The 13899-nt window shown below is 42.4% G+C and overlaps 2 protein-coding genes across 2 annotated transcripts in view; one reads left to right on the top strand and one right to left on the bottom strand.

The window, feature by feature from the left end:
* T265_14798 (hypothetical protein) overlaps positions 1-1369 on the top strand; it is a gene marked incomplete at both ends in the record, with an annotated part of 8753 nt that extends 7384 nt beyond the window's left edge. Inside the window, 2 exons of the mRNA XM_009175279.1 lie at positions 882-963; positions 1226-1369. Coding sequence (XP_009173543.1) covers positions 882-963; positions 1226-1369 — 226 coding nt within the window. The remainder of the gene's footprint in view (positions 1-881; positions 964-1225) is intronic.
* T265_09246 (hypothetical protein) overlaps positions 1-7964 on the bottom strand; it is a gene marked incomplete at both ends in the record, with an annotated part of 25599 nt that extends 17635 nt beyond the window's left edge. Inside the window, one exon of the mRNA XM_009175271.1 lies at positions 7766-7964. Coding sequence (XP_009173535.1) covers positions 7766-7775 — 10 coding nt within the window. The remainder of the gene's footprint in view (positions 1-7765) is intronic.
* Positions 7965-13899: the final 5935 nt, after the last annotated feature.

The following is a 13899-nucleotide window of genomic DNA, read 5'->3' as shown; positions in this document are numbered from 1 at the left end:
ATATATAAGGGTTGATTCCATTCCAACAGTTTATAGGAGTCTCAATGATAAGGGAGATTTGATAGCAAAATATACGAAAGCGCTTTGCATCACGTGCCACGGTAACCAGAAAACCAGAACTGATTATCAGGTTACTGATAATCAGAACCACGTAGAAGCGTGCAAATTTCCAAGATAAAAAGATAAGATATGTTGGTTTGCCACAAGTCTTCCTGTTCATTGGTGAAACACACATACTTTTACCGTAGAACTAACCACTCTCCAGTCAAAACTCACCCGTTTTATTCTACAGCTTCGTGTTGGAGAACAATTAAAAATGTGACGGAAAGTGAAAGGACGTAAACATTGGCTGCCGTAAAACCGTTAGGCGGTATCGAAAACCACAGTACATCATGTGTCATCAACCGACATTCTAGGCAAGAATTGAAGCGTAACGGACGAATGAGTGCGTTGGTCTCCCTATGTAGCAACTCATGTTTTACAAATTTACGGACACCAACCAACTAGTTGCCGCTTTTGCTGACAGACCGATGCACATTTTTGCTTCCGATGTGATTGATTTGTCAGCACATAATCAATCAAGCAGGACAATTCACCAGCTGTAAACCATGTGCCATAGTTCCAGCTGTTACAAACTCGATCACCGGAGGTTGGAAGAACGTGGGAGCTACAGCCTACCACTGGAGGCGATGGTATGTTCGGTTAGCTCAAGAACTGGGCAGCTAAGAATTGAAGGCGATAGGCTTGATGTGCGAGCGCCAACAACTACGTGGCTGGGCCATTTCTGCAAGTGAGTTGGGGAGTTGAGTCCCCATCCAGAGAGGTAGCAGTTATCGACCTGACTCTGTTTACTGGTTAGTCTTTTCATATTTCGTTGCCAGGTCATGTACTGTCCACCTCTTGGTCGCTTCCACTCAGTTGGACGAGAAGAGCCCTGCTAACCAGACAGTCCCCTGGCATCTGGTGATTTTATGGCTTATATGTCCTGAGGCAGAAGCTCAACAAAAAGGAGGTTGTTTTCCGGAATTTGGTCCGGCTGCATAGTTTCCATTTAGATTACCATGTCCAAGTTACTATTCTTGATTGGGAAGTGGTCTTAGTAAATAGACAGCTGTATTCTGTCTTTTCTCAACAGGAAGTGAAGTATGTTGTCCTGGATATATGGGCATATATATGGGCATTCTTCTCTGAGTTTCAAATCCGGTCATTTTCCTTTTGAATCCAGTTAAACGCTTTTATGAAGGAAACTACCCACAAGGTTGCTGAAAACTGTTCGACAGCCCACGACCGGTTTCGCCCTTCTTGGGGCTCATCAGGTAGGCACAGTCCCCGAGTTTCCGTCAACCTTATGTTCTACTTGAACCCTTAGTCGTCCGTAGTTGTAGCAGTCACTACCTCGTTCCTTCAAACAACTTCGTGCTCACTAGATTGCGTGACTCTTTTGTTCTGCAAACGCGTGAATCACGTGACAAAGCCCTGTTCAGCTGGCAACCTAAACCAAAAAGACAGTTCCCGTCTTATACGCGTCGGAACGATTCTATATGGAGAATGGAAAAATGGACGAACGGACTGCAGAATGAAGGGACCAAAGAGAGAATTTCTAAATCTTTTGTCACTGTACGTAATTTTTGTGATTTACTCTTTGTTCATACTTAGCTTGAGGCGAAGGGGTCACCGAATTTCCGTGTGAATAACGGAAATTCAGTTCAACACCATCTGACCCATGTGTGCCAACGGGAAAACTAGGAGTTACAGCTCGTGGTGGTGTTGCATAGTAACCTAGCGCAGAGGACCCATGAGCAGCTACAACATTTTATGAAATTGGCCAAATTTCTTCCTTGTGAATCATACTAAACAGAAAAATACGTTTGTCCGAATCCCTTCCAAGTGCTTACTTAAGCGGCTCCAAAAGTAGTGTTGTGCATCAAAATGAAGCACAAAACATGAGGGTCAGCGCATCCGAATATACGCTCAAAAGGCCAAACTGACCGGTTGCTAAAATAACGAAAATCCCATCTCCAAAGTAAACAGAAGATATCGTGTTGTTGTGTATACACATGTTCATTGTGAGAGACGAAGTAGTCAGTTGCTGAAGAGCCGATTTAGGGTAGCCTTCAGAAGTTGCTACGAATCAGCAAGATCGAGAAGAAACTATCAGATTTGCTCCTCTTCCTCCTGATTGCTGCCTGGTTACCTCAGTTAGTGTGCACGAAAGTAGTTTACTCGTGTCCGCCCTGATCGATTTCACTAGCTGTAGTTCTCTGTTGGTGAGGTTTTAGACATTGGTAATCAATAGCTCGAGGAAATGCTGTAGTTAGTCACCCTGATATCACGTGTATTCGGAAATCTTTCATCCGCATTCTTACGTGCAGATAGGGATTTCACTACATTACTATAACAGATGATAAATTATGATAAAAAATTATTATCGTTCAGCTGTAACACCCTTTCGGTGCATGCCATGCAATCCAAAGGAAGCTGGCTGGGATACTGTCAGGTTACTCAACCCTGAACAGGAGAAGTCGAGAGGCAGGGGTCGGGTTCGAACCACAGAACTTCCGGTCAGTAAATTCGCGCTCTAACCACTTGGTCCATCTCGCCCCCTAACAGATGATAAGTATAGCGCAATGCATAAACGAAAGGTTCTCATCGGGTTCAGTGAACTCATCGGGTGAAAACCCAATTAGTGTATAGATGTGATTAATTAGCGAATTCCATCCAATTTGGGTTCAGTTAAACTAAAAGGATGATGAGAATTCAGGGACTCCACCGGAAAACACGCCAAGAATTGAAAAAATAAACAGTCGTGAGCTGTCGAAAAACGTTCAGCAACCCTATGAGTAGTGTAGACTTTCAAGTTAGTTTCTATAATCTTTAGCTGATGCCTCTTTGAAATCAAGTGTCTGCCTAACTTGCAATAATGAGAATAAATTCTTTCACAACTTGCACGCAGATCCGCACAGTGACGCTTGGCAGTCAGTCTACATCGGCATTTATCAAGAGGACCCAACATCATCTGGTTTTGAGACGAAAGGCCTTAGGCAGTAGATATACCAGATTTGAACGGTAGTGAGTTGGTAATTAACTACCAGGCTACCTTATTCACTAAGAAGAATTTGTCCTTGTTTCATATCTACTTATTCCTTCCATCAACTTGCAAACCAGGAGTTTCCTGAACATCCTATTAGCATGGATAATCATTACACTCTCAAGTCAGGTGAAGTAAACCTTTTAAAGGTCATTCACACATATTCTCGATCGATGCGCTCTGAAAACCCAAATAATCGAAGCTTGTCTGTTGCAATCAAATATGTACTTCCTCTACAGTGGACCCATTTTGCCGCAGGCGTATTAGTATAGTTAGTCACGTGTCGAAAAATCAAGGAACCAACTTTACTGAAGTAGGTCTTGTGGGAACTAGAGTGATCTCCTAGTAGATGCCGTCAAATCAAAGCTATTCAGACAAAGGTTTGGTTGTTAGGATTTATTCTATCTATCATGCAACACTTTGGATGAGAAAGACAGAATGGTCAATGACGATATTCATGAACATTTTTGAGATGCCACAAGTCACGTGCAAGTGACTGCTTTTCAGTTTGTGCCTAAGCAAATCTATTCCAAGCGTTTCGAAACATCATCATCATCATCGACAGCATGACATCAGTGTTCAACACCGATACGGACCAGTGCTTTGGATGCGGCCTGGATCTTAGAAAGCAATAATTCTATTCGGATACGCGAATGTCAAAAAACCTAAAGTAAGAGCGTTCAGCTGTAACAGCCTTTCGGTGCCTAGCTGCCATACCACCCAAAGGAAGCACGAGGGATGGAATACTGCCAAGTTGCCCAAGTCTAGACAAGGTAAGTTGAGAGGCAGAGGTTGGGTTCGAACCACGGACCTCCCGGTCAGTAAATTCGCGCTGTAAACACTTGAGCCACCGCACCCCTGGAAAAACTTTTGACCGACTCAGGAAGCAGAAAGGTTTTTTGAAAGCAAACTGCGCATCGCGGCCTTGACGGGCCATATATCACAAGCGGATACAAGTGTACATGCCCTAGATAATTGTCCATGCTTTATGGCAAACAGTAGTCTTACTGATCGAGTAAGTTCCTTATGATGCTGTGCTATTTACTGGCCCGACTGTTTTATCCCTTACTTCTGTCAGCCTTCCACGGTGGTTAGCCACGTAGGCGCATTTTTGTGGTTGGTTTGTAGCTGGTGCTATGAATAGGTGAATAATCACTTGTCGTTTAATATGTGTCTTGATCTAGTCGTTCCTCTGTCCAGGAGTTTGATTGACTCTGTGAATGTCATAAGTTAACTCAGTCGGTGATCAGTTTTTAAAACACTCTGCAATCTGGATGCATCATGGGTCCTACGTCACATTTCCACATCTGAATCTGCGTGTTCTTAGAAGTCAGAAAAAGACGAAGAAGTTCACTGTCACGTCAGAATCCCTGCCATTGTTTTTAAAGCTGCGGAGAAGTGAGATAGTGTTAACTTGGCTTTGACTTGTGATGCACACTAGGTTTCCCCCCGGAATTGTGGGACATACATGATTCAAATACTCCTAGAATTTTTATTTGCGCATGTTTGTCCCATTAGCTTATCCGTGTTGACCACTTAGATCATGTTTCACTTGTCTTACGAAAAAATCGATTTGAACTGGCTTTTGGTTGAATTAGCCAATCAGATTGATCGTTTGTCTTGGTGGGTATAATCAAGCCCAAAAGGAGAGGTGCCAAGCTGAAGGTGGGTGAACTGGCTTGCAATCGATCGTCAGATTAGAGTACATCATGCACCAACCAGCAGTCAATATTCTGTCAGTGTCCTGGATACTACCGCATTTAGTTGTCCCACTGTGCCACTTGAGCAAGTGCTTGTTTCACAGCCACTCCTGAATAATTTTGCTCTTGCCTTTATACTGATCTCCTAAAACCACATAAGTACTGTCAGTAAGCGGACTTACGATGTCACTAGTGTACCCACACTCCCCACTTTGTTTTTTTCAAAGCATACTGCCAGACAAGTTTTTTTCATTTTGACAGTGGAGTATATGAGAAAGAAAAGTTTTCCAGGTATGATACTTAGTAACATATCTTTCCTGTATGCATGTAAGAGCAAGATAGAATCAGCGCACAAGGCTAACCAAAGTTTTTTTTTCATTTTGTTGGAACCCATCTCACGACAGCGCTTCGAAAGGTGAAACATCGCGTCAAGATCGGAGATGTGTTTGTTGATGTCTTGAGTAAATCCAAGTAAGAGAATAGATCAAGGGTCTTATTTAGTTCCTGATTCCCTCAACTTTCGTTAGCTACGCCCCTCTACCCAAATGGAATCCTGTGATCCTATAGTTACACCCAGTCCTTGACCACTCAACTGATTCTTGTCTTACCTTGTGTGTGTGACTTATAGGTTTAAACGATATAACTTCAGCCATTGGTCCAGCAGGTGAGTCGGATGGATCCCAGGAGCAGATCCGTCATAACTCCGCCTACTAGTCGGCTGAGCGCGTGCCTATTCGGCCCCAACTCTGAGAGCCGCTGAATGCTAGGGTCACCTGATCAGCGTTGAAATAACGGTGATTGCCTAGTAACCTTCACTTTGAATGGAGTTACGGAACCCAATCATAAGTGAAACGAGGTAGAAAGATTGCCTGAAAACTTCAACTAATTTGCAACCTGTGTTTAGCGCTTCAACACCCTCAAGGAAGAGAAAGGTAACCGTTGCAGTCAGCTGGAAACACATTTGTACTGAACCCTTCTGCTCAGTGTTAGATTCGTTTGCCGTTTGACTTCCGGTAGGTTTCAAGACTCCAAAAAACTACACTTATAAACAGGCTTGTTTCCTAAGTTCAGTAGTGAGCTATAAACGCGTATACTTACGTAAACGGGTTCCATAACCTAATCCGAGAAAAAGAAAACCTGGATAAGATGAATAAGTAACCATTCACACTGCATTTTCATTAATTAGGTATACAACCGTAGTAAAATTTGACACACTTTTTACTGTAGAATGTTTGTTGCTGCTGGTCAGTGGTGGGGGAGAATTGATCACTGACGATTTGGGTTTTAGCATTCTATAAAAAACAACATTTAGGCTCATGTAGTTAATCTTACGCTTGGAATAATACCAAATATTTGGTTAATCAATCGAACTTCAATGAATTTCACTAGAAATCTGACTAACTTTTCTGAAAATGACAACCATCAATATAAAACTCACAAATGAGCCTACAGTCATCAGTATTCAAGCTAACCAAGTTATACAGTAGATTTTTCCTTCAATTTGAATTTTCGTATGTTTCAGTACCCCTGTTTTGACCAATCAGAATTAGAATGAAGTAGGACCCTGTGTTCGTTCCGCGTTTTTCACCACATTAGCTGGGTTCTAACATCCGCTAGCGGTATTACTCGCTGAATCTGTCTCGAAAGGCAGACGTGTCTTAAAAGGATGTCACACCCATAAAACTCATTTGATGGCTGCTGCTCTTTTCAGCTTCGAAGATGAATAATTTAATACGTCGAAAATTCATGCCGCGATGGTTCACACTGGAAATAATATCTGAGTATTTGGTTGTAAATAAATGGACCATATTCAACTCAAATTTTATGATTCACAAGTTTCAATTCGTACGCCCACCGACTAGGGGATGTGAACCATATTTGTTGTTGTTTTTCTAAGCACACCTTGACTTGCTCAGGGAAGGTGCAAAACACGTGCCAAAGCATGGGGTAACCCCCGATTTTCCGGCTAAACTATTTTGCTCGGAAAGTAATCACCAAACTACAGACCCAGATGGCTTAATATCTCTCAAGACGTGATTTTAATACCTAAATCAATACTTCCTTGGAATGTGCCTTCCATGACGTCATTGACAAAGCTGAACAGAAAAGGATGGAAAAGGCAGCCCAGACAAATAGTGTGAAGTCCAAATAGTGTACGGTATGGTAACTCAGACCTAAACTTGGAACTGTTTGTATTTCCTAAAAATCCGCCGCGAAGGCCTTCTTCCTTTCGGTGGTAGCGCACAGGGTTTCCCTTATCTGGAGGGAGTACTTCAAACTATCCTATCCACTCACAAACCCGTCGTATATGTTTATCCGATCCTCAAACTATCTGGTAACCGCTCAGTTAAAAAAAGCGATCTGTCTACTCGCGAGTAGACGGATTGTCTAAATAGCCAACATCTGATTGGCACAAGAGTCACGTGTGGTGGGAAACGGGTACACTGAATAAAGTAAAAAACGCCGTTAACACTTTCCGGCAATATCTAAACCGGTTCCAAGACGAATGTGGCTGGAGTACAGCACAAAACGTAGCCAAGTATGCTGAGGACAGAATTCATACGAAAACCTGATGAAAACGAACGCAAGCAGGTCAAATTGCGACATGTGACAGTTCTCGAGGAATTAGCCCGCCGGATGATGGCCAGGATTCTGGAGTCACTAGTCACTAGCCACAGTGAGGAAGTTACTGTCTACGTGACCACCAGCGACCAAAGACACCCCACTCCACAGTGTTACCTGGTACATAAGCTGTGAACCAATGAATCAGAACCAAAAAACAGGTGAGAGGTTTGTAATGTATACTCGGTTAACTAATATGTACTGATTTTATCACGCTCTACTAACGTCCTCCAAATGTACAATTTAATAAATGTTTTCTCAGTTATCATCGATAGCGAATCGAATATGCTCAGGGGATACAATTAATAGGGGAATTAATGGGGACAGCATGAGCGGATTAGATACTAGCTCTCACCTTGAGGCATCTGAGAGCCTGGGGTGTAGCCCTCACCGACAGGGTAGGGTGGTGGAGGTGGTGAAAAGTCCCCAAGGTTTCCTATGCACCACGAAGAAATAACAAAATCAGGAAGAAATCGTCACCTTTGTTACTCATCTTGCTAAATTCCAAAAGGGCCTGTTGGCTGGTCACCAGGTCACTTCGATCACTGTGTGCAGAACTACTTTACTAGCGTCCACCATTGTCAATTCATTAGCATTTTTTATCGATCAAAGTTTTTGAAGGTCATTTGGGGCTGACACCCAATGAGAGACGGAAGCAGCCTACAATCGCATTCTATTGGTACTCACAGGTATGCCATTTTTACGTTCGTTTGGATTGTGGGCTGACAGTTATTGTTGCTTCCGTTCACCGATAAAAAGTTGTTCGTTCGTTTTTGTTGACTGATTAACTACGATTTGCAAAGTATCCAGGTCTAGTGGTTTACCTGAATGCACGATAAATGTGTCACCGAATGAAGTCCACCAACATGCGTTAGAAGGGTTTGACAGCCACCAGATGTAACCAACCTACGTAGAATAAAGTGACGTTGTTGAAAAGCTAGTGACCATTTGGGTGTGGAGACATGGACATAGTCAATGTTTGCGGAACATTAGTTTGGAAGAAGTGAAACTCCAACATGAAACCCAGCTGTACCGTTGAACGTTACACCGGTCTCAGGCATCTGGAGCACACTATGAAATGATTCGAGAAACCGAAAGAATATTTTCAGTCATGATACAAACGTACTGACTGCTGACATGATCGCTGCTTTTCAGCACTCTTTTGGGACAGCCAGACTGACGAGTGATCCAAAAACAGATGAGGCTTATACGCTTAAAAACTACTTTTCAATATCCAGTAGAATATCTTGCCGACAAGCATGCCTTGTGAGTTTGGACGCAGTGAGAATTAGATACACCGGTGGGTTCGCAAAACGATGCTCCAACTGTGCACGTTCAAATGAGCGACAAAAGTTCCTCCGAATAGGATGGAACCAAGTTGCACTGTAAGTTTCAGTGACTCATAGGAGTTCGGCCAAATGCGTTCGTAAGCTGCACAATACATTAATTATAAAGGAGACTACTCCCAAGGCTGCTGAAAACTCACCGACAGCCCACGACCGGTTTCGCCCTTCTTGGGGCTCATCAGGTAGGCACAGTCCCCGAGTTTCCGTCGACCTTATGTTCTACTTGAACCCACTCATTTGCAAACCAATTTGGTTTTTACGCCCCAAGAAGGGCGAAACCGGTCGTGAGCTGTTGAAGAATTTTCAGCAACTTTGTGAGTAGTTTTCTTTATGAAAATATAATGCGATATCTCGAAAATCGTGCCAAGTGGATCAAGAGGCGGCCTGGTGCAACACATTTAGTTGTACAATATCATAAACGAGAGATTCAGTTGAGTCTCTCTTTAAAAGCCAACTTGATTTGCAAATGAGTGTATTTCTCGAATACATGAATTATCTTATTTTGCTTGAGGGGTAGCACCCCTTGTGTCATACACAGAGTGTGTAGCTTACATTTTGCACCTATCGAAATGAAAAATTATCTCACAAGGGCTGTGTTGACAAGAAGACGTCCCATTTTGAATTTAAAGTTAGGAATTCAGTTTTTTCTGGACAAGTTCGTAGTATAAATAACAGGAAGACGGGAATTTGGGGATACTGTTAAGCACAAAAGAGGTCCATTCGTGTCGATATTGACAGTGAAGCATGAGACTTTGGAATCGACAGGCTGACTACATTGAGAATAACGAATAAATTAGTCAGGGTGTGAAACCTTCGGCAGCGGTAAGATCCATTAACATCACGATCTAATCGATTTGCTAACACATTACTTGTTTTTATCGAGTGAACAATGTTTCGTGTTGTCGAGATATCCTTAGGGAATATCAATCTTGACGTTGTGTGCAAAAAGTCTTCGGTATTTCAAAACACGAAGGGTTTTCATGCTTTACAAAAAGTGATGGTCAGCGGCAGACAATGTTCTGAGAGCGTTAGACGGTAGCTAGCTAAAAAGAAACTTGAGTAGCATCTGAGAAGCATTTGTCTGCGTGAACCAACAGATGCACAGGTTGACTGTGTGACTATAAAAGACTGGCTCCGTCGTTACAAGCCATGCCGATGGAATCAGAGTGGATTAGATACTACTAGTTTACCCAGGCCCAAACAGGAGCAGCAGAGATACCGGGGTTGGGTTCGATTCAAGGACCTTCCGGTCATTTGCGAGTACAATTTAGTTGTTAGGCGAGGCTCTCTTTCTTCCAGTCATGATGTAATAACAAATGCATAAACATGACATTAAACACACCTAACTTCAAATCCTCTTGGTATCCAAGTGAGAGTGATCATCAAGAGGAGCGGACTCTGTAGTGTGCCGTCGAGGTGTTTTGAGTGTTGACTCGAGAAGCGTACTTTGATACCTGTGTAGCACATCCAGTCAAAAAAGCAGTTGTAAACAAAGGATTCAACTGAAGTTCAAGTGAGACTCCGATCAGCATAAAGTTAATTTGCGAACAAATATACGGCTCCACTAAGGTACAATTCGGTACTTAAGTAGACGAAACTTCGGGGGCTGGGCCCACCTAATAAACTTCAAGTATGGCTCAATAAAACCGGAAATGGGCCGTCAAACTATCGTCAGCACACCAACAAATAGTGGTTTTTCGATATTACCCTGGCGGATAAAGTTGATATCAATGATGATAGAGTTTTAACCAGGTCACTGAACGCACTGTGCTGGTTAAATTCACACACACTCCAGATAGCTTACGGTGGCAACGACGAATATTAATCATGGAGGTTAACGCTGGTGATGAATGAAGACGCCTTCCATTAAAGATAGAGAATTTAGTTGCCTTGCAGTTTCTCTGAAGACCGCTTGTATTCGGAAAGCAACGGTCAGGATCGTCTAGCATGAGTACATTTCCAGTGCGCAATTCGAGGATTCCACACCACGAGTAGTCTGTTGGCATTGTTTTTCAGTGCATGAAACCTTAGTGTAAACAGTTCAACTGTAGCACTCTTCCGGTGCCCAACTGCCATGCTAATCGAAAGAAGCACGAGGGCTGGGATACTGCCAGGTTGCCCAAGCCTAGACAAGGGAAGTCGAGAGGTAGAGGTCGGATTCGAACCACAGACCTTCCGGTCAGTAAATTCGCACTCTAACCACTGAGTATTCTCGCCCTAATTACTGAATACCTTTTGTGCATACTTTAGTGTTCGCGTTTCTCGTTCGGTTTGTCCTCTGTCGTGAACACCGAATTGATTTGTAAATGAGTGTATTTCTCGAAAACATTCAAATTTGGGTTCAACTAGATCATAAGGTTGACGGAAACTCGGGGACTGCGCCTACCTGATGAGCCCGAACAAGGGCGAAACCGGTCGTGGGCTGTCGAAGAGTTTTCAGCAACCTTGTGAGTAGTTTCTGTTCATCCTGTTTTCATAGTGTTCACTCTCAGTTCTTCTGTTCTTCTTAATTATGAGGTTTTTTCTTGCAAGACAAGGTCCGCAAGCAAATAAAAGATCAAAATAACTTAAAATGCATCACTTTTACTGCAAACCATCAGTGATGAGCATTCCATCGGTTTCTAGAGGTATAAAAAGAAACGCTCGTTTGTAACTGGCCGGCCATCAGATTGATTAACCTGCCTCATGGAAAATGCTATTCATCAAATAATTTCTGGCGCGTAACCTGCACAAAGACAGAGCAAAGCGCGAGCTACAACAAATTTTGTAGCCACTATAACGTATTCTGTCGTTGGATGGCCTTTCTAGCAACGACTTTTTGCGAAGCCATAAAGGTTTATTGGATAACCGCCCCCAAAGGGAGTATCTTGAACTAACCATATTTTTTGTCTGTACATCCTGTGGGGAATCTGTTCTCTTATATGAATGTTTTAGCTTTTTTGCCTCAAATAATTATGTGATATTTTCTGGGACTATGTTGAAATTTGAATTTGTTTAGTATCTACCTGCGTTTGGGCTGTTCTGTTTAGATGCCAGCTTGATGTTCTGGTGCCTTTGTTTGTTTGAGAAATATGTTCAACCGTTCAATTTGGTTTTGATTTTTTGTAGACAGGGCCTTCATTTTTCCATGACTTGGCTCTCAAGTTTTATACACGACTGTACGCTTGTCTGGCCCCAGCCCTCTTTACCGTCTGAGATGAGTATTGTGGTGTTTTGTACCTTTATTTTGCTTTCATTATAATACTACATATTTCGACTATTGCATACTCGTCTTTTGTTCGATTACGAAAAACTACAAAAACGCGCACTTGTACAAAGATTCACGCAGTACAAAGGTAGTCACGTGCTTCGATTCTCTCTTCTGATTTTGCTCGCGCTTGCAGCGGTCATTCGCGAGTCTCATGTGCTAACTCTGGTATCAAAACATTTCAGACCATCTTCGGAATCCATTATCTGTGGGAACTATTCAGAAGAAGACCCCTGGAACACCCTTATTGGCTTATTGTTTATTTGCTGACCTGGGCCAACGACGAACTATTTTAAAGAGAACAATTATTAGTGAATCTGTTTCATTTGACCTCTTTATAATTGTTTAGCTAATCTAGCGTTACTATTTTTATTTCTTTGCCACACATCGCTGGTAAACTAACTTATTGGGTAGCCAGACCACTACAGTATCCACTGCAAACAGAACTGTGATGTGCAGAGAATAGAGGCACTTGATAATAATAGAAAAATAAAAGTATTAAAACTTGAGAACGAAAAGCCAGTAGATCGTGCATCGCTGTGCAAGTTATCACTACAGGTGAGACGCAACTCAGCACAAGCATCGGAAGTCGGCTGAGTGTCCGCAACACGTCGTCGTAAGAGAGGTAATTTTTCGGCAGAGTACAGGGAAGAAAGTAGCATTGGGAAGTGGTACTTAGCCACACGTTGCTCAACTTTTGTGCATTTCCACCAGCAGGCTAAATTTGTACAGCGCATTCACCAAAACGTCTGACTGGAGAAGACAAGGCAAGGAATTCTCAGAAAAAATCCTTTGAAATAGGTACTGAAACATACAGGAGACAAGCATCATACAGGAAAGTTAAAGAGGTTGAGATCTTTCGGAAAGGTTTAGGAAACAGTCTGTGGCGTTTTTTGAACGTAGGTACGTTCAGTCAGTTGTAAAACGCTTGAAACCGATTGAGAAGTCATCGTTTTAAGTTGATTGTTAGTGACAAACAACTACGGGACGGGAAGTTTTGGCGGAACAGGATTTTTTCGGAGATACTAGACTAAGGATCTCATCTATACAGGATGCTTTTAAGGTCAGCAGGAGAGTCAGATGCAGAACGACGAAGTTTTATGTGCAGAGTTTGTTATTTGACGATTAAGTTTCTGTTGAATTAGGGGAAACAACATCAGAATTAATTCGTATTATTCGCTGGTCTTATCCCTTCCGGGGATATTCTGTAATCTATCGACAGATGTTCCCAGTGAAGGAAGCATTATGGTCCAGTAATTATTTTCCCGGACGTAGTACACCTTAAGGTATATTCAGAAGCATTTCGTGCTAAAATGGCTAGATCTAACAAAAAAAGGGACACCAAGAAAGGTGCTTTGGGTAATGTGTTTTTGTTCGGCCCATACGAAAGAGTGCGGGATGGACTGATGACTTTCAGAATTACCCTTACTTGCTTTATAATCCGGCGTTTACTGACAGTCTATCTATAATACTAAATATATTTGCATGAGGCATATATCCACCGCACAGTCTTGTTTTTCAGTGAGAGCATTTACTCGTTGTTCCATTGAAGTCAATAGGCCACACCGATGGCTACTATCTATTAGGTAGCGTAGTTTGATTAGGTCACTTCAAGCAGGCAAAAACACCGGAGTCTACCTGAAGACGCACAGCATGCCCTGGTTATGCTCCAAGCTGGTTCATCCACAAACAAAACCCAATGGGGACAGTTAATCGGACGTTGTCACCCACTAATAAACTGCCCCACACAAATCTGCCACATGCAAACCAGTTCATAAGTTTTTTGGATTACATTGTCCAAAAGGCAGGATTTCTGCAACTTTTTTCATCAGTTGATTTGTGTGGCTCTTTTTGGACGGCTTCCTTTATATATGTTCCTTTATATGACCAAGCATT

Source organism: Opisthorchis viverrini, assembly GCF_000715545.1.
Source record: "Opisthorchis viverrini unplaced genomic scaffold opera_v5_264, whole genome shotgun sequence".
In the NCBI taxonomy this organism is placed as follows: Eukaryota; Metazoa; Platyhelminthes; class Trematoda; order Opisthorchiida; family Opisthorchiidae; genus Opisthorchis; species Opisthorchis viverrini.
The sequence above is the reverse complement of the archived record's forward strand: the minus strand, read 5'-3'. Positions and strand labels throughout refer to the sequence as shown.